This window comes from Mytilus californianus, unplaced genomic scaffold (genome assembly GCF_021869535.1).
Source record: "Mytilus californianus isolate M0D057914Y unplaced genomic scaffold, xbMytCali1.0.p SCAF_3, whole genome shotgun sequence".
Lineage (NCBI taxonomy): Eukaryota > Metazoa > Mollusca > Bivalvia > Mytilida > Mytilidae > Mytilus > Mytilus californianus.
Genome location: NW_026262679.1, coordinates 76,856,532 through 76,876,056, shown reverse-complemented (window position 1 = coordinate 76,876,056; position 19,525 = coordinate 76,856,532). Strand labels below are relative to the sequence as shown.

General features: G+C 30.8%; 1 protein-coding gene across 7 annotated transcripts in view; it reads left to right on the top strand.

Annotated features, from left to right (window-relative positions):
• LOC127733238 (death-associated protein kinase 1-like) overlaps positions 1-19,525 on the top strand; it is a 90,174-nt gene that overhangs the window by 31,250 nt on the left and 39,399 nt on the right. For 5 of the 7 annotated variants that reach the window (XM_052242549.1, XM_052242546.1, XM_052242550.1 and 2 more), the window contains exons 6-9: positions 691-843; positions 1,820-1,865; positions 3,025-3,114; positions 4,622-4,744. In XM_052242549.1, coding sequence (XP_052098509.1) covers positions 691-843; positions 1,820-1,865; positions 3,025-3,114; positions 4,622-4,744 — 412 coding nt within the window. Of the gene's footprint in view, positions 1-690; positions 844-1,819; positions 1,866-3,024; positions 3,115-4,621; positions 4,745-15,958; positions 18,573-19,525 lie in introns of those variants that run through there. The other 2 variants (XM_052242547.1, XM_052242552.1) reach the window with 2 other exon arrangements.

Genomic DNA, 19,525 nt, shown 5'->3' with positions numbered 1-19,525 from the left:
TATTCCCAAGTCTCACTTCATGGATATGATCTTTTAACTTTTACATGTATATGCGATTTAAGGAATTGAATAAGTGAATATTAATATATTTCGCCAATTTTAGGTCACCTGACTTAAATTGCAATGTTAATGGACTGGTGAAGTTTTATTCATCTAACTACACTATGACGGAGCTAAATAAGTTAAAACTAGAACAATCTATTATCCTTCTATTAAAACTAGGTCAGCTTGCCCATTTACTTTGGTTAGCTAAAATATTTATATGTCAGGTGTGAGAACGTAAGTGAATTTAGATTATGTAACTTAATTTAGGCTTTTATAGGTATTATTCTGCTAACCTACTTTTCGTGCTTGACTGAAATTTTTTGTCTGACTTGCTACTTACAAGTTTTGAAGTTTCAGGTATGGCTAATTCTGCTTTTATGGTGCTGCTCAGTCTTTAGTTTTCTGTTTTGTGTTTTGTGTACTGTTGTTTGTCTTTTGATCTTTTTCTTTTTAGCCATGGCGTTGTCAGTTTATTTTCGACTTATGAGTTTGAATGTTCCTTTGGTATCTTTCGCCTCTCTTTTATGTTATTTTTAGTTTGAGTTCTTAACAGTTCCTGTAAATGTTTTTATATAGTTAACAATTGAGACTGTTGATAATATTTAATCACAGAAACATTTTTGTACTTTTTTTTATTGTTTTCAGATTAAGTGGTGCTTCTCCATTCCTAGGAGATGAACAACAGGAGACATATGAGAACATTACCTCTGTATCTTACCAGTTTGATGATGAATACTTCTCTTCTACTAGTGATTTAGCCAAAGATTTCATTAAAAAACTGTTTGTTAAAAACTCTAGGTAATACTTTGGTTATTTTTGTTGGATATTGGTTGTGATTGTTGAGTTTTAAATTTGTAGACAGTATCTTTATTGGGAATAACAAGACTTGCCTTTTTACACAATCTCTCTTCTAAAGATTGGAAAATAAGAGATATGGATGGATGTACTGAAGACAAAATAGTTAAACCTTCAAAATACAGACTTTCAACATAAATTCAGGCATGATAAGTGATGCAGGCTTTGAATTTATTTTAGAGGTTTTGTCTATAATCTGAAACCTATAATAGAGAGGTTAAAACTGTAAATAGAAAAAATGATCAGCAATACAAGATCAGCAATACAAGACTTACGAAAATGCCAATATGACCGAAAACTAAATTAAAGGAGATAATTCCCTTAAATGATGAGTTTTTAGTCATTTTCAGGTTTTGTGTGTTATCTTGAAAACTATAATACTTAGGTAGAACCAAAAACAGCAAAAAATAATCAGCAATACACGATATATTTTGAAAGGTGAGCAACTCAGGCTCTTAGGGGTATTTTGTTTAAATAGTAATACTGTAAATTTAGAAATTATTGCGAGGTTTTTATTAATGCGACTGGGCGAGTATCGCAATAATAAGAACTTGCATTCTGATAACTGAAACATAGACCTGAATGCAGATTTTTTCGAAATCCCAATAATTAAACTGGCATTTTTGTCTATTCTTGAAAAATCGCAATAATAGATGCATGCAATAATTTCTGAATTTACAGTATTACTTTTTGGACATATTCATTTTATTTTAAAATGGGTATGTAAATGTTTTCATTTAAGTTTCTGCCTATTTAATCAAAGAAAACATCTTAAATTAAAAAAACAAGCTTTCAAGATCATAAATGATTGGCTAAATAAATATTTCAGCTTCCGTAATATTTATAAAATGTCTATTTCAATTTCAAGATTTCAAGATTTGTAATACTCTACATTTATATATTTTGTTTCATTAAACAGAAAAAGAGGCACAGTACAGTCTTGTCTACAGCATCCATGGATTAAAGTAAGTTAAAGGACAACATTCTTAGTAATGTTCTATGCATTTTGTTATAAAGGAAGGAATGTAACAAGAATACATATATATGTGTGTGTGTGTGTTTTGGAAAAAGGCAAAAATTGTATTGCCCGTAAGGATACTTGTATTACATCTTAATACAACTTTTCAACCATGATATAAAAAAAAAGATATTTCAACTTCTGTACATTCTTTCTATAAGTAAAATTTCTAAACTATAAAAAACATACACATCCAAGATTTAATATTTATGATTAAAACCAGTGCAAAACATTTACTGTGGTTTCTTCAATGATATATTATATATTCCATATAATGACAATTGAAGATTTATCTAAGCATAACTTCCACAGACTTCCAAAAAAAACCAGAATTTTATTCATATATTATCGAGCAATAGTCTAATGTTTCCAGAAGTGTGTCTTTATGTAATGATCTAAGGGAGATAATTGTAGTGTATAGATATGCATGTCAAGGAATGATTTTACATTGTTGGTATGTTAGCATGGAGTGATCAGTATGATTAGATTTCAGTGAACATATGCTGGACATAACTTCTTGATAACCAGTATTTGAGTTATAGGTCCAAGTAAATCAATTTACTGAGTTCCTATAAATTTAAATCATGAACTAATTGAAGGCCAAAAGGTTTATTTTGATATTGGAGTTGTCGAAATTATTATCTAATCATGAAGCCTGACTTAATTTAAATAAGCTTGATCCATTAGATCGAAGAATTTTAATGGATCTTCAATGCTAAGACAGATTGAAACCCTTATTTCATACACAAAAGATTGAAATTTATTGGGTTTGCATAGAAGAGATAAAATACAGTAAATTGGTTTAGTATTTGTGTGGATTCAATTATTTTCATGGGTATCAATTTTCAGGTATGTAGGAAAAATTGTATATTTGAGGATATTTTATGTCATGGTTTTGGCAAAGTCTGCTAACAAGCCTTTAAAAAATTGATTCTTCGTTGAACATTTAATGTCATGGTTTACTTTTACCCACAAAATCCATGACAATTGGTACCCAACAAATAATAAGGAATCCGCAGTAGTTATTGTTTAAATGTATAGACTCATTGATTGTTCAAACATAATTTATTAACAAGCATGTATTTTAAACTAACAATTTTCTTCAGCCAAAAGAGAAAACTCAACAAGACATCAGAAGAACTTCTACTATAAATATAGAACATCTCAAGGCATTCTTAGCTAGAAGACGGTGGAAGGTATTATATTATAAAAACACTTTATCTTTAAAAAATAGTAATAAAAAAATAAAGACATGATTGTATGTTATAATCATAAGGAGATAATGTTTTGATAAAATGAAAGTCGCCTCTTGATAATATCAAATAAGCTGTATGATGTATACTCAAATCAGAAATGTATGGCGGTCAAAATCATTATTATTATGAAATTAAGGCCTAAGGAGTCAGCCAACAATTAGTTGAATTTGTTTGGGTCATTAATATGCACGAAATATTTTCCATCAATTTAAGCAACAATCAATCACTTGGTTTCTTAAAAAGTGTCTGATGGCTGACGGAGGTTAGCCCTGGATTTTCAAAAACAATCACATACAAATTCTGTTAAAGCAATTAATCAGCTATGCAAATGCTTATGTATGAGATGATTATATTGTGTGTTTGTGTGTGTGTTGATTCATTAGTTATCACACCATATTTCTTTATTTTTATATCCATGCCTTACAAAACATCACTCTGAAAGTGATACTTTATACTGCACCACTAAAAAAATAAATAAATAGCAGGAAAAGATGGCTATGCCCTTTCATTTTATCCTTTACTTCTGAAATGTAAGTGATTCACTTTTCTGTCTGCAGACAATAATCTGGTCTTTGTGTTAAGTTGCTAGATTGCATTCTTCTCAGGTTAACATAGGTTTTTACCGCCTTGGGTCTTGTGTGTGTTTGCGTGTTTTTGTTTGTTTGTTTGCTACAGATATTGACATGGTTTTCTGCTATGGGTCTCTATTTGTAATAATGAGATACAGATGGAGTCTATTGTCACTGTCCTTCTTCAGCTATTAACAGAATTGTGGTCCTAAAAGAATAAGAAAATTGAACTTTTTGTTGAGTTCACAAACTTTTTGCAAGGGCATTTATGTTGCACATACTTTCAGACATTGAGTCACTCAATAACCCATAAGTTTTGACAGGCACCAATGTTCTAAATTATAAAATAATATATTGTAAGGCATGTTGTCCAGCAAGATTTGAATTTGTGATTGTATACTTAGTATATAGACAAGAAGAACTAATTTTAGACAGTTATTAACCAGTTAATATTATTGGAAGAATTTCTGACTGATTTTCGCAAAAAAATGATCTGGCATATTATAGATGTAGAAATTCATGCATATTTTCAATAATGACTGCATGTCTAACATATCAGAGAAGTATGTATTCAGGAGATAACACTAAAAGGCACAAAGAAATTAAAGAGCATGTCAATCTAATAGAACAAATAGAAAAATAAATAGCTATCAGAAATGAATGTTATTTATGTGTGCATGCTGTGCAGTTTATTGCAAAAAACTTTTTAACCGATTCATTTCCAACTAGCCAATTGAAAGCTATATCTGTTTGACCATTGATTGTACATTATACATATAGTTTAGGCAAATGTTTTTCTGTATCAGAATATATTTTATTTCCAATTTCTCAGAAGTTTTGTATCATTGTTAGTCACTCTCTGTCTTATTAATTTTCAGCAATCTTTGAAGATAGTATCGTTATGTAATCGACTGTCTCGCAGTGCCCAGTTACGAAAGTCTAGAAGTTTAGATTTACTTAGTAATGGAAGCAAGAATACCTTGGAAGAAGAGGATGAAGAGGTTTGTGGATTTCATATTTTTTTAAGTCATTGTATAGAAAATTCTTTCAGAAAAAAGTTATTCCTATTTTTATGACAGTCTTCTTCTGTTAGATAGGCTGTTGTTCTATAAGTTGCCTGGTTCAAACCAATAAGCCTTATCAGAATACAATTTTATGTATGTTGTTCACTGAATCATAACAATATCCTTCGTGTAAAGTTGGTCACAAAGATTGTGCCTTAGGTAGAGATTTCTTTGTTTTAGTTTGTAGATGATTTTAATTCTATTACAGCCTTCTACCGTATTCTAAATTTTGGTCTTAGTCTTTCTATGTATGAAAAAATAGTCTGAAGTGGATCAAAATGATTACCTTTCTGATTTTTTAACATTTTCAGGTGAAAACTAGTTTTTGCTAAGGGCTGTTCCATAAAAACATACATAGGACCAAGGGAAGGCAACTTGAATTTCTCACTATGGATGTGTGTGAAATATTATGGTGTACAAGTTTTATATGTATGCAGGTCTCTAAATTGCTTCCATGAATGGTTACACAATTTTCGAAGTGCTTTCCCTGGCTTACATGTTTTGATGGAGCAATCCCCTAAAACTAATGTTTTAATTACATGACTAGCTAAGAGTGCTTTTTGTGAAAGAGCAAAACCTTTTTATAAATTATTTAATAATATTAATGCCACAATGCTTAGTCACTTTGCACTCACAAAAATCTTAATAAAGATTAAGTAGAAACACATAAAACGACAAATGTTCAACAGCAGCATTTATTATACCTAACATTATACTTTTAAACCTAAGAAAATATCTTGAGTTATCTCCCTTCTGATAATGTGATAATTTCAGTGATGAGATTTCATTATGTTATGATATTACCTTTTACAACAACAAAACATATGTTGAATGGATAAGAACCATGTGTGATGCAACTTTTTAACATATTGGCCAGCTAGACAAATTTTTATTATGTATTACAGCTGTATTGCTATTTTATTTAACATTAACTATTAAACCAGTTTCAAAATTTCAGCCAGCATACAGGATATACATAGTTCTTTGATTTTTGTAAAGAACCTGTTAAATCATTGCCATAAATTATCAATTAGGCCCTTCTAGATTTATCTACTTATTATATTTTTTATGGGCCTACCAGTTAGAAAGGGAGATAATTCATAATTTTTGTTTTACACATGGTTTGCTTTATCTATATGATCACCTTGTGTGTTAGCAATGAACACAATATACTAATGGTATTTCATTATTTTTCTCTTCCTTTAGGAGTTCTCAAGTTTGGAGGAAGATACAGACCATAATTCTGACAATTAACCTTCACAATTATCTTGGCATAGAATTGTACCATTTCTTTCAAATGACCAAACCTCGTTTTTGTTTTGTAACATTTACAAATGTGTTTTCTTCCTTTGTATAATATAAGGTTTTGCTATATTAAAGCATGATTTTTATGAAAATATAGGTATTAAATGTACCTTTTAAAAAAAAATAAAGAGGTTTTGATCGTTTTTTTATATGATCTTTTAAGTTAATTTACATAACTGCATGGATTTGAACCAATTTATTGAATTTTAATTTCCATTTTTGGATGGACCAAACCACAACATGACCACATGCTTCGATAACTGAATTCTATGCTAAGACCTGCTATCACTAACTTTTCTAACCACTTTTCAGATATTCACAGCTTTGTAGAGGAATGATTCACCTGCCAGTCTATGTTGTCAATATTACATGCTTGCTAAGGCCATTAGATTAGTTTGTGTGTCACTAAACGTCGCTGCATCATGACTTTTCATTTCAAAGGAAATAATATATAATTAGAAATAATTCCTATTTGCCGACATGCACGTCAAAAGTATCAACTTATGTGTCAGTAAATGAATTAAATATTTGTAAATGAAAGTAAATAATATGATTCATGAAAATACATACAAATTATTCTGATGGTCTTAGTTAAGTATAATTTTACCTAATGTTTGATTTAGTTTAAACATATTTTATTTGCCAAAATACAAATGGATAAGACACAAGTCAAACAGACTTATGGAGTCTTTTCTGCTTAGCATATTAAATAATACAATATATAAGAGCAATATTTGATTACATGTCAACTACAAAAAAAGAAGCCAGATATTTATTGAAAGGATAAAACAAATTGATAAGAGTTACCTCCAGTTCACTGTAGGTGCATGACATCAGTATTTTGAACACACTTTTTATGGATTAACAGTGAAATTGAAATTCTTGTGTTCAGGTAAGCATGGTTTGGTTGATAGTCTCGTTCATATATATTACCTAGTAATGTCAATCTTTACTGAAGGAAGTTTATGAAATTACTAGGATGCTGAAATTTCTTTAGTGCAAAAACTATACATGTAGGTTGTTTTAAGCAAAGTACACATTCTGGAATCCAATGAATTGACCCTTTTATTTCTTAATAAGGTTGATGCATTGTATTTCATTCCTTAAAAAAGATTGTGCCTTTTATATAATCAGAACATATGGTGAGCTAGTTTCCTGAATATATATATTTCTCAGACATTCCTTTTTTACTGTAGTTTTACATGCATAAAAATTGTCCAATTTGTTATGTGGTCTCTACATAGGCAGTGCTCGGAGAAAAACATTAATCCTTGCATTTCTCATTGTCTTAACAATACAATGTCCTTTGATTAATAATTCAGAAGATTTTACACAGTTTTCTCCCCTTTGATGAAATATCAACAAAGTGAGCAAAGTTCGTAAAATTCATAAAATGTGGTTTTATATGTTTCAGTTAACCTCCAATAGAGGTGTTTGATGTTTTTCTATGTTTTATTTATCTCCATAGAAGAATGTGATAATCACTTCGGTTTACATCTAGGAGTTCTTTCTTTTGTAAGAATAACATCTATAAGTTCTCTCTCTTGTAAGAATTACACCTAGTAGTTCTCCCTCTTGAAAAAAATACACCTAGGACTACTAGGAGTTCTCTCTCTTGTTAGAATTACACCTAGGATTTCTCTTGTCTTGTTAGAATTGCACCTAGGAATTCTCGCTCTTGTTAGAATCACAAATAGGAGTTCTCTCTCATGTAAGAATTCCACCTAGAAGTTCTCTGTCTTGTGAGAATTATACCTAGTAGGTCTCTCTCTCTCTCTCTCTTGTAAGAATTACAACTAGTAGTTCTCCCTCTTGTTAGAATTACACAGAGGAGTTCTTTCTTATGTAAGAATTACACTTAAGACTTTTCTGTCTTGTAAGAATTATACCTAGGAGTTCTCTCTATTGTAAGAATTTTCCCATTTTTTTCCTGAATCAGTTCCACACCTTGTTTCTATTATAATATCAAAAGCTGCTTATGAGAGGAGATTGTTTAAATGTTTATAGTGCTGTAATTTTTTGTTGTGTAATATTGTGATGGATTAGGTTATTTATATTTGTTTGTTTGTGTGACTGTCTCAATGTGGTTTTGTGATAGTTTAAATGTTCTAAATAGTGCTATGTGTTATACATGTGTGTTTGTCTTGACTACAGTGCTGCATGATGCCACTGTTCGTAGCTTCTTAGTAAGCGACCTGGGTTTATGCATCCAAAGTTCTTTTGCTTAAATGTTGATTTCTTGTATATAAAAGATATAAAAAGTCCATTATTTTTATAAGCTTTTTAAAATGATAGAACTAATTGTTTTTCAGTGAGTTTTTCTACTGATTTGCTTATTTTGAAAAGTTACAATAATAAGAAAGATATTTTATGTCATAATCTGTGTATTATAACTCAAAAAGATACTACATTACAGAAAGCTTTTGTTTTTCCCAGGCCAAAGGTTGTTGACTTTTGTTGTTATCACTTTGTGTCTGCTGTTCTTTATATAGATTCATTAGCTCCCTTATAAAAAATATAAGTTTTATAATTGAAAACAGATATAGTATTAAAATCTCTTTACATATTCTAAATAACATAAGGCAATATTTAAGTTTATTGATGGATCTCAAACAGAAAAACTTCACTAGTGCAGCCCATGTATATAGTTTAACACAGATCAACACCATTTAAGTCACCTTCAAAAACATTTCGTGCATGAATGACTGTTGTAAATTTTGTGTTTTGATTCTTTCTCAATGATTTAGCAACAATACAAAATTGCATATTAATATACTCAGTTGGGTCACAATGACCTACAATTTACACTTGATTAACATTTATAAGTTTATATCATTCCATTTCTCAGATATCAATGATACTGATATTTTACAAGAGCAATCCACTTTTCGATACACCACAAATAAATGATAATGGTCAACCATGACCTATATTTAATGCCTGATTAATTTTGATTAAAAGCTTTTTTTTTAATGAAAACCCATAGCACTAATGTCTGGGAGTATGATTCTGATTCCAGGCTTAAATGTTTAAAATATTGTCATTCTGAATACCATATTGCATCCAAATATTTGTTTACATATTTTTTTGTAACCTATGCAGACCCCGCGCCAGATTTTTAAAAACTTATATCATAGGTTTATATCAGCAATGTCACGGATGAGTTCGAAAATCAGTGCCGATCAATAATTTAAAAAAAAAGTTATGCCCCTTGGAAACATTAATTATATGGAAAATTGCATCGTTAGCGCTCTCATGTGTACAATTCTTGCCAGATTTTTATGAAACTTATATTGTAGGTTTATGTCAGCAATGTCTCAGACAATACTGAAAATCAGTGCCGATCAATTATTTTTAAAAGAGTTATGACCCTTGGAAATATTACATATATCATTAAGTCTTCAACTTAATAAAGGATAACTTTAACAAAATTTAAAAAACAAAACATTTTTTTTTCATAATTATTGACCTTGAACAGATAAAATATGTGCAACGCGGGGGACATTGGAACTCTGTTCTTTTATGAAATTGATAATGTTAATAAAATCTGATGTCAATCTGTATTACCATTCCATTATCATTGTGGTTGATAAATGATGGAATTTTCATTTTTGAGGTATTTCATTTGAGGACAGGGAGAAGGTCATCTTGATTTCTTATACTACATGGCTAAAGGATGGATGAAGACTAAGATTCTCTAAAAACAGTTCTCATTGGTATTTAATCAGAAGGAAAAAATTATTTATAAGTGTTACTGTGTATATTCAAGAAATTACTTATCCAGTCTGAATCAGACTTGGCCTTTCAACTATTCAAGTTAAACTTTTTTCTTACAATTGACCAGTTTTGCTTTGCATTGTAATTAACTGTTTCAATTGTTTTAAGGTTATTCCAAAATAACATTTTTTTAGCTTTGCTTGCATAATAATTGAACTTATAGGAGAATTTATGCATAATTATAAATTTTGAAATTATTCAAATAAATTATTTTAAGTGTTCAACTGTTGTCATTTATTGTGTCTCATCTATACAGCTAGATATGCTTTATTCATTAACTTGCACCTTGAAATCAACAGTGAGGGTTGGTTGAAAATTACAAATCACAAAAAAAAAGAGGACTTTAATTTTCACAGTGTCAGCTTTCCATTTTGTGTAGCAACATTCAATCAGCAGCTGCATATTGAGAGTAAATTTCTGTCTTATATACCAGAGCTTGATTTTCCTATCAGGATTTCCTTGGTAAAGGATTGATGCTTACAAGGAAGTTGTAGAACAAAGGGTTCTTGAAAGTAAAGTTAAGGGTGTCTAGTTGAAAATTTTATGGACAGTATTATAACTTGGTTGTCACAAATTACCACAAAATGGTCCATTTGTCCAAATCTCTAACTTTTACTTTTATGATCAGGTGCCTCAAGTGGATCAGGATTAGCATTCCAGAGCTGGCACACAGCTAGTTTTTGGTTGGGTTTATATTGTCTCATTTTTAGACAGATACCTTTAATTTGACACCAGCTGTCATCACAGTGCCATAGTCTATAACAAACCTAGACAATTTCAATTTTGAAATTATAAATTTTCCTCACCTTAGCAGCAATATACCAACTTCACGTGTGTATAGAATACATTTCTTAACTCATATACAATATTCAAGAGCTTGCAACTGCTACTCAACTGTCTGAGCAAAAACTAAATGAGCCAAGTTTTTGTCAAAGAATGTCTTGTCCTTTTTCTCAAAAAGATTATCAGAAGATACCAAGACTTTATAGATATATATTCTGTGTCAACTTCACAAATAATACAGGATGGATTTTGGGCTTTAGGTGATTTTGATGCGGATGTGTCCAGAAGAGCTCTTCGGACATATTAAATTTTTATAGTTGCATTTTCATTTTGTGTTCCCCTTGTATTTATATTTTACTTAATTTATACTTAATAGCTAAAGTGTGTATATGTCATTATGTTTTATTATACCTTTGTACTTTGATTTTTTTGTCAAACCTGCGACTTTTGTCGCAGAAAGCTCGACATAGGGATAGTGATCCGGCTACGGCGGCGGCGGCGTTAGCTAACTTCTTAAAAGCTTTATATTTTAGAAGCTAGAAGACCTGGATGCTTCATACTTTGTATATAGATGCCTTATGTTACGAAGTTTCCGTCTGTCATATGTCCAATGTCCTTGACCTCATTTTCATGGTTCAGTGACTACTTGAAAAAAAAGTCAACATTTTTTGTAATGTTAATTTCTTTCTTATTATGAGTTATAGGATAACTATATTTAGTATGTGCGTACCTTGCAAGGTCCTCATGCCCGTCAGACAATTTTCATTTGACCTCGACCTCATTTCATGGATCAGTGAACCAGGTTAAGTTTTCGTGGTCAAGTCCATATATCAGATACTATAAGCAGTAGGTCTACTATATTTGGTATATGGAATGATTGTAAGGTGTACATGTCCAACTGGTAGGTGTCATGTGACCTTGACCTCATTTTCATGGTTCAGTGGTCAAAGTTAAGTTTTTGAGTTTTGGTCTTTTTTTCTAATACTATATGCAATAGGTCAACTATAAATGGTGTATGGAATGATTGTAAGGTGTACATGTCTAGCTGGCAGGTGTCATCTGACCTTGACCTCATTTTCATGGTTCAGTGGTCAAAGTTAAGTTTTTGAGTTTTGGTCTTTTTTTCTAATACTATATGTAATAGTTCAACTATATTTGGTGTATGGAAATATTTTATGATCTATATGTCAGTCACGCAGGTTTTATTTGACCTTGACCTCATTTTCAAGGTTCATTGCTCAGTTTTAAGTTTTTGTGTTTTGGTCTGTTTTTCTTAAACTATAAACAATAGGTCAACTATATTTGTTGTATGGAAGAATTGTTAGCTGTACATGCTGGCCTAGCATGGTTCATCTGACCTTGACCTCATTTTCATGGTTCATTGGTCAATGTTTAGTTTACTTGGTTAATGTTAAGTTTATGTGACAGTTGTAATAAAGCTTTATATTTGGGACTATCAACATAATATAAATGATTAGTAAAGAAGGCGAGACATTTCAGCGTGTGCACTCTTGTTTAATATGTTTACTTGTTCGTCACACATTTCTCCAATACCACTGAACAGAATGACTTCATATTTGGTCAGCAGCTCAACAGTTATGAGGTGTGTAACGTGTGTGCACTTGGATCTGTCAGACACCTAGTTCTGGTTTCTGATACTTTTGAATATTGAGTGAGGGTAGGCTTAGCATGACTAATAGTGGTCTATTCTTGTTTGATCTGAGGTAACAAACAACAACCAGCTTAAGGTGGGTCAACAAGCATACATGGGAATATAATAGCCTAAAAGAAAAAGCTAAAAGACTTATATTTCTCCAATTCTCAGTAACTAATTACCATTAAACTTGGTGTAAGGATTATATTTGATGTGGAGCATTATTAAAACGCTTCCCTCCTGATAATGGCACTCGTATTTACATCAATTCAAATAGAGTTTTACATCCAAATCCATCTTGCAGAAGTGACCTTTTTCTGTTCAGATCTTTTTTTTCCTTAAATAATTATTGTATAAGTTTGAAACGCATTTCTGAGACCGGGGCATATTGCAATTGTAGATTACTTTGAGTTGTAGTTGTCCGTTTCACACTTTGTGGATCTGCAACCCTTGAAAACATCTTCACAAACATACACTGATTGTTCTACAGCACATTGAAGTTGTGTACCTATATGATTTAATTTAGTTGTATAACTATTGATACGAATAATTTTGGGGGTTTTGCTTAAAATTGTATGAAGCCATTTCTGCTGATAATAGTTATTTAATCTATTACCCCTTGACAATAGCTTGAAAGAATTCTGTAATACTTACACAAATTCTTCTACAGGACAGGAAGTGGTGCATCTGCTGTTATAATACTTTATAGGAGTAATTTTGGGGTTTCCCATACCAAAAGATGGATTTCCTAATTGTCTGCTTATCAATATTTGGAGACAGCAGGTGACACAAATCTTCCTTGGTAGACTCACATGTTTTAAGATAAATGGTTGAAATTGGAAACTAGTGACTATTCGATCTATAAGTAAGAGTTTAAAAAAAAAAAATTACCCTGATAATCATGTTATTTGCAGCTATTTTCATGGCCAACTCAGTTAGAAATATGATTACATGTAAGTTCTTTGTAGTTATCTAAATCTCCAAATTTTATTGATAAAAGGAAGTATTTGACATGTAATTATCAAGCTAAGGAAGTATTCCTTTATTCAAACTGGGTTTGGCTTAAGATTTCTTTTTTATGTTATGGATAATTGAGGAAATCTAGTGAAATCTGAAAATGAAAAGTTCAGAAAGATCAAATTTATCATATTGAATAATAAATTGTTTAACATTTGATTAGGATTTGTTTGACTTTGGATTTATACTTTTATAACTTAAGAGATAGAGGTATGATAGTAGAATACACCCCGTTCACAGGGACTTTGACTTTATTTATAAAATATCATAATCAATCAACATGTGTAAATATGTTCATTTTTAGCTCACCTGGCCCAAAGGGCCAAGTGAGCTTTTCTCATCAATTGGCGTCCATCGTCCGTCGTCCTGCGTCCGTCGTCCGTAAACTTTTACAAAAATCTTCTCCTCTGAAACTACAGGGCCAAATTTGACCAAACTTGGCCACAATCATCATTGGGGTATATAGTTTAAAAAATGTGTCTGGTGACTCGGCCAACCAACCAAGATGGCTGCCATGGCTAAAAATAGAACATAGGGGTAAAATGTAGATTTTGGCTTATATCTCTGAAACCAAAGCATTTAGAGCAAATCTGACATAGGATAAAATTGTTCATTAGGTCAAGATCTATCTGCCCTGAAATTTTCATATGAATCTGACAACCCGTTGTTGGGTTGCTGCCCCTGAATTGGTAATTTTAAGGAAATTTTGCTGTTTTTGGTTATTATCGTGAATATTATTATAGATAGAGATAAACTGTAAACAGCAATAATGTTCAGCAAAGTAAGATCTACAAATAAGTCAACTTGACCAGAATGGTCAGTTGACCCCTTAAGGAGTTATTGCCCTTTATAGTCAATTTTTAACCATTTTTCATAAATTTTTGTAATCTTTTACAAAAATCTTCTCCTCTGAAACTACTAAGACAAATTTAACCAAACTTGTCCACAATCATCATTAGGGTATCTAGTTTAAAAAATGTGTCTGATGACCCCACCCGCGAACCAAGATGGATGACATGGCTAAAAAATAGTACATAGGGTAAAATGCAGTTTTTGGCTCATATCTCTGAAACCAAAGCATTTAGAGCAAATCTGAGAGGGATTAAATTGTTCATTAGGTCAAGATCTATCTGCCCTGAAATTTTCAGACCAATCAGGCTACACGTTGTTGGGTTGCTGCCCCTGAATTGGTAATTTAAGAAAATTTTGCAGCTTTTGGTTATTATCTTGAATATTATTATAGATAGAGATAAACTGTAAACAGCAATAATGTACAGCAAAGTAAGATCTACAAATAAGTCAACATGACCAAAATTGTCAATTGACCCCTTAAGGAGTTATTGCCCTTTATAGTCAATTTTTTACAATTTTCATAAATTTTGTAAATTTTTGTAAATTTTTACAAAATATTTTCCACTGTAACTACTGGGCCAAGTTCATTATAGATAGAGATAATTGTAAGCAGCAAGAATGTTCAGTAAAGTAAGATCTACAAACACATCACCCTCACCAAAACACAATTTTGTCATGAATCCATCTGTGTCCTTTGTTTAATATGCACATAGACCAAGGTGAGCGACACAGGCTCTTTAGAGCCTCTAGTTTTAAATTTCACTGTATTGATAAATCTTTTGAAGAAAAAAAAGTGAAAAAAAAAAACACAAAAAAAAACAGTTAAGGACATTCTAAATGATAAAAAACTGAAGTCTCAATTTGCATGAGATCACTGTTATAATTGCAATGAAAAAAAAATTGTGTAGTATCTATGCCACTACTTTTATATATTATGTGTACAAACAGTATTACCCTCTATCCTAAGCTATCTTGCTCAGAAAAATCTCTAGGTATTATACTAAGGGTATGTTGACAAAGAAAACAATATGACATTAATGCTACTTTATTTCTATCCAGATTAAATGTCTTTTCATCTGCAGATTGTCTGTTCTTAGACAAATCTTAGTTGTAGGTAATAAAACTAGTTTCATATATATTTTACTTATTTGAAAGAAGATTTGGAAAACTTGTAATTGTCTTTGATACAGAGTTTTGAAATTTAGGATTTAAAATTTTAATTATTTTAAAGACTTATAACCTGTAATTTTATGTCAGAAAGAAGAGATCAAAAGTTTTATGCAACGTTAAATATGAAATTTACAAATTTTTAATTTTTTTAAAATCTTTTGATAATTCATGCAGATTTTCTATTCATTACTCTTATATTTATTTCAGTACTTAGTGAAGCATTTATAGCAAATAAATAACTCCATTGAAATCGTATAATAAAAAAATGATTGTTTAATATTGGCAGTGTATAGAAAGTCTTATCTATGTATGCCATCCTTTAATATTATTTCTGTGTCGGGTTGAATGGTAAAACTATCAAAAAAATCTGGTAAATAATATTTTTATGATTTTTTTGGCTAAATAATAATCACAGCTTATATACATAGAAGTAATTTAAAAGTTAAATTATTGGAAAAAATTTTATCCCATTATTTGAGGAAGAAAAGAGCTTGCATAATAGTTGTGCAGATGTGATTTAAAGTGTTGATAGCAGTTTTAACTTGCAATAAGTAACAATATTCTATGTCTGGAAATATAAATGTAAAAAACCTTGACATCTTTTTAAAGTGAAGTGATTTTAAAAGTGGACCAAACTGGCTAATTATATATTAGGATCAAAGGATGTATAGAATTAAACGATAGACAATTAATTTACATAAAAACCACATAGTAAACAGTGGGGGAGTTGAGAGACCTGAATAAGGAAAATATAATAAATAGATAATCATTGCGTTGACATGTTTTGACAAATAAGTGGAAAAAACAAATGGACTAAGGTTATTAGGATTAATCCTTACAAATCGTCATCAATTAGTACAAACTGTTACAAGGCAATGATAAAATTTATCATGGATTGCTCAGGGGGTCTTAATGATCTTTAAGTGGAGGATAAGGAGCTTGTACCGTAATCATAACATAATACAGTCTACCATTATATAGGTAGAGAAACTAGTATAGGTATAGAAGCACCTGTCGTGAAGTAGAAATCTATAGAAAATATTAACCATTGATTGAAACTTGATGCGGGAAGTGTGACATGCAGCATTTATCGAATTTAGAACAGAATTTATTGGGTTTTTTGTGTGGTTTTGTTTGCTATCAATAGATATCAGTTGACATAGGTCTGATCATACTAATTGGAAAGTCATCACAGTTAGCATTTTAAACTGAAAGGTTCTGAATTTCAAAAGATTTAATGCTTGACAAGGATGTAGATTGAAATTCGTTTGTGGACTTTTTTATGATCTAAAGAAGTCGTGTGCTGTAATAAGAAGAACATCGATCTGAAATGTAACATGATTTTGTTATTTAAATAGAGTGCACAGTTTACTTTTTATGTTTTACTATCATTTAGAGTCAGTTGATTTACAAGTAGTGGTGATAAGGTTGTACATGTAAAAGCTCAGTTTCATTTGATGTGAGGAAGTCAAAATTTCTTTGAATATGTGGATATTTTCTACTGCCAGATAAATATGTCAGATGCAAACAGAATGATTAGTGGTTAATGATTTTTGAATGCAAATCACTGCATATAAGTTATTACATTTATTCCTTTGACTGATTTTTAGTGCATAAGGAACATTTTTCACATGAATAGGACAACGAAATTTGAAATTTAAAACTGCAACTCTGGATTATAAAGGACATTTAGCTGATTGAAACATATGGTGAAATATATAAATATCATAATTCTATGAAATGAAAAAGATTGAAACAGCTGTTATGTTGCATAACTACAGGCTCCAGTTGTAATTAGCTGATGTGTATTTTACTGCAGTTAATTGTTATGTTACTGGAGAAAAAACAAATAGATATAGACTAGTACGAATAAAATATTTGTGTTTCAAGGTTAAGAATGTTGTGAAACAGAAAAGGCAGGAAAAGTTTATCTGATGCAGTAACATATGGACAAAATTATGTCATTTTTAGTTATTTGTTAATGATTTTTTTTAATTTTGAGGCTGATCAGAAGTAGTGATGCATTAATATTGGAAAAAGGAATATTATTTTAAATGCACATGCATTCTGAATACCTAATTTAAATAAAGATAGAAAGTCTTTATGGAATATTGCATATTGCACTTTGAATCGCAAAAAACCATTAAATACAGTGCAGTGGTGCATGTCTTCTGGGGAATGTAATAGATTTGTGGAGAAGTAAATTTGTTTGTAGAACATTAATGGAATGGGCTCCCCAATTTTATAATTAAACTACAAAGAGATAATGGATTAGGCAAATAAATTGAAACATATGGCAGGGTATAATATTTTAAAGATGATTCATAAAAGTGTATAAAAAAAATAAATATTGTGTAGAAAATTACAGGTGACGATTGAGGATTGAATGACAAAGATATGTTATCGGATTTAAGTAATATCTCACCGATAAGATCAAATAGTTTTGTTATTGATAATACACTGATGAAAACATAGAAAAGCTGTATAGCATATGGTTATACAATTAACATTTAAATTTTGCAAGAGATGTAAAAAGTGAAATTTTATAGACCAAAACCTGATGCTTGCCTGTAATCAAAGAAATTTGTTAGCTACAAACAACAAAAAGGTTGGATGTGGAAATATTTATTGAGAAGTTAACTACCCAATCTATAGAAAGTTCTTTGAATTGTGAAGTTTGTAAACATAATCATCAAAATGACTGATCACTCTACACTCCATGAAACTGACGAGATCAGCTTCAATTATAAAAATGTGGCAAAGAAAAGCGATAAATCTAGCATACCAGAGAACTATGATGTAGATTCTGGGTTAGTAATGCAATTCGATGATTCTGACAATGGCAATGATTCGATACCTGATGGGAGTTTACAGAAATTTGATAATGTCTGTCTTTTTCATGAAGAGGACAAGGGAGAAAACTCTAATACATTTCACAATTCTTTGAATGATAATTCAAAAACCACCACAGCAAAGCCATACATTTGCAAATTTGAAAGTGAATATGGTGATTTTGAATGGGATAGTGAAATGACCGAGGAGTCTGAGGATAGTGGGACCATAGAACTCACTGGAAGTCATTCTTTGATATCTGAGGGCTTTTTGGAAGAGGATTTCATTGAAATGGAGGAAATCGTTTCTGGAGAGATTTCTGATAAGGAAGAATTTACTGACAATCAGTCAGTCACTATTTCAAACATTTTTGAGGTAATTTTTAATAACATAGAATGAAATACGTTTGAATTTTAAGGTCACTTAACATCTGGTTTCTTTTGAAATAAGTCAGAATTAATAGATTAATAACTGTTACACCGCTAAGGAAATTTTTGATAAATATTTTAACAAATTTAATCTGAAAAAAATCATTAGGCAATTTAACATTTATTTCCTGTCAACCAACCAACATATCACCATTGCTATGATAAAAATAATAATTTTTTTTTATTTCTGAAAATTACTTGTTTCTTTGCTTTTGTCATTTCACCTTGCAAATATTGAACTGATTTATGCAAAGCAGTGGTGTAATTTTTTTTTACAAACCACACTTGATGTATATCTACTTTTGACCAAATTACAGTCATGTTCTTAAAGAAAGGTTCAAAATGACATATTTCTCACCTGTTGTCTGTCCTCAATGCAGATGTTGACCTGATACTTGGATGTTTATGCCATTTCTCTATGTAACAGTCTGCAGAAAGACATGTTGCCTTCCCTTATCACATTTTTCTAACTCTGATCCAAAGTCTGCTCTAATTTGTAACTGCTACATGGTTATTCAAGGAGCAGCAACGACCTATTTTTGACTTTTTGTTTGACGTGCCAAGGGATAAAACCTTGCCTTCTGCACTTGTGGTGAGCATTCTACCAAAAGACCACTGCAGCAGCAGCTGGTACTTGGTTTACCTTATAATTTGAAAAGTTGTGAAATTCTGAGAGAAAAAAATCTTTTTGACATGGAAAATGAAACTACAAAATGACATTTTTCTCAGTCATTGTTGGTTGTTCTTACTGCTAATGGGCTGCTATTTGATATAGAACTGTATATTGAGTTTTTACAGGATTAACTTACTTTTTACCAAATTAAGGTCATTAAATTACCAGTTGTACATTTCCTTTTTTTTTGTTGTATTTCTTTGGTTTGTTCATTCAAAGTATGAACT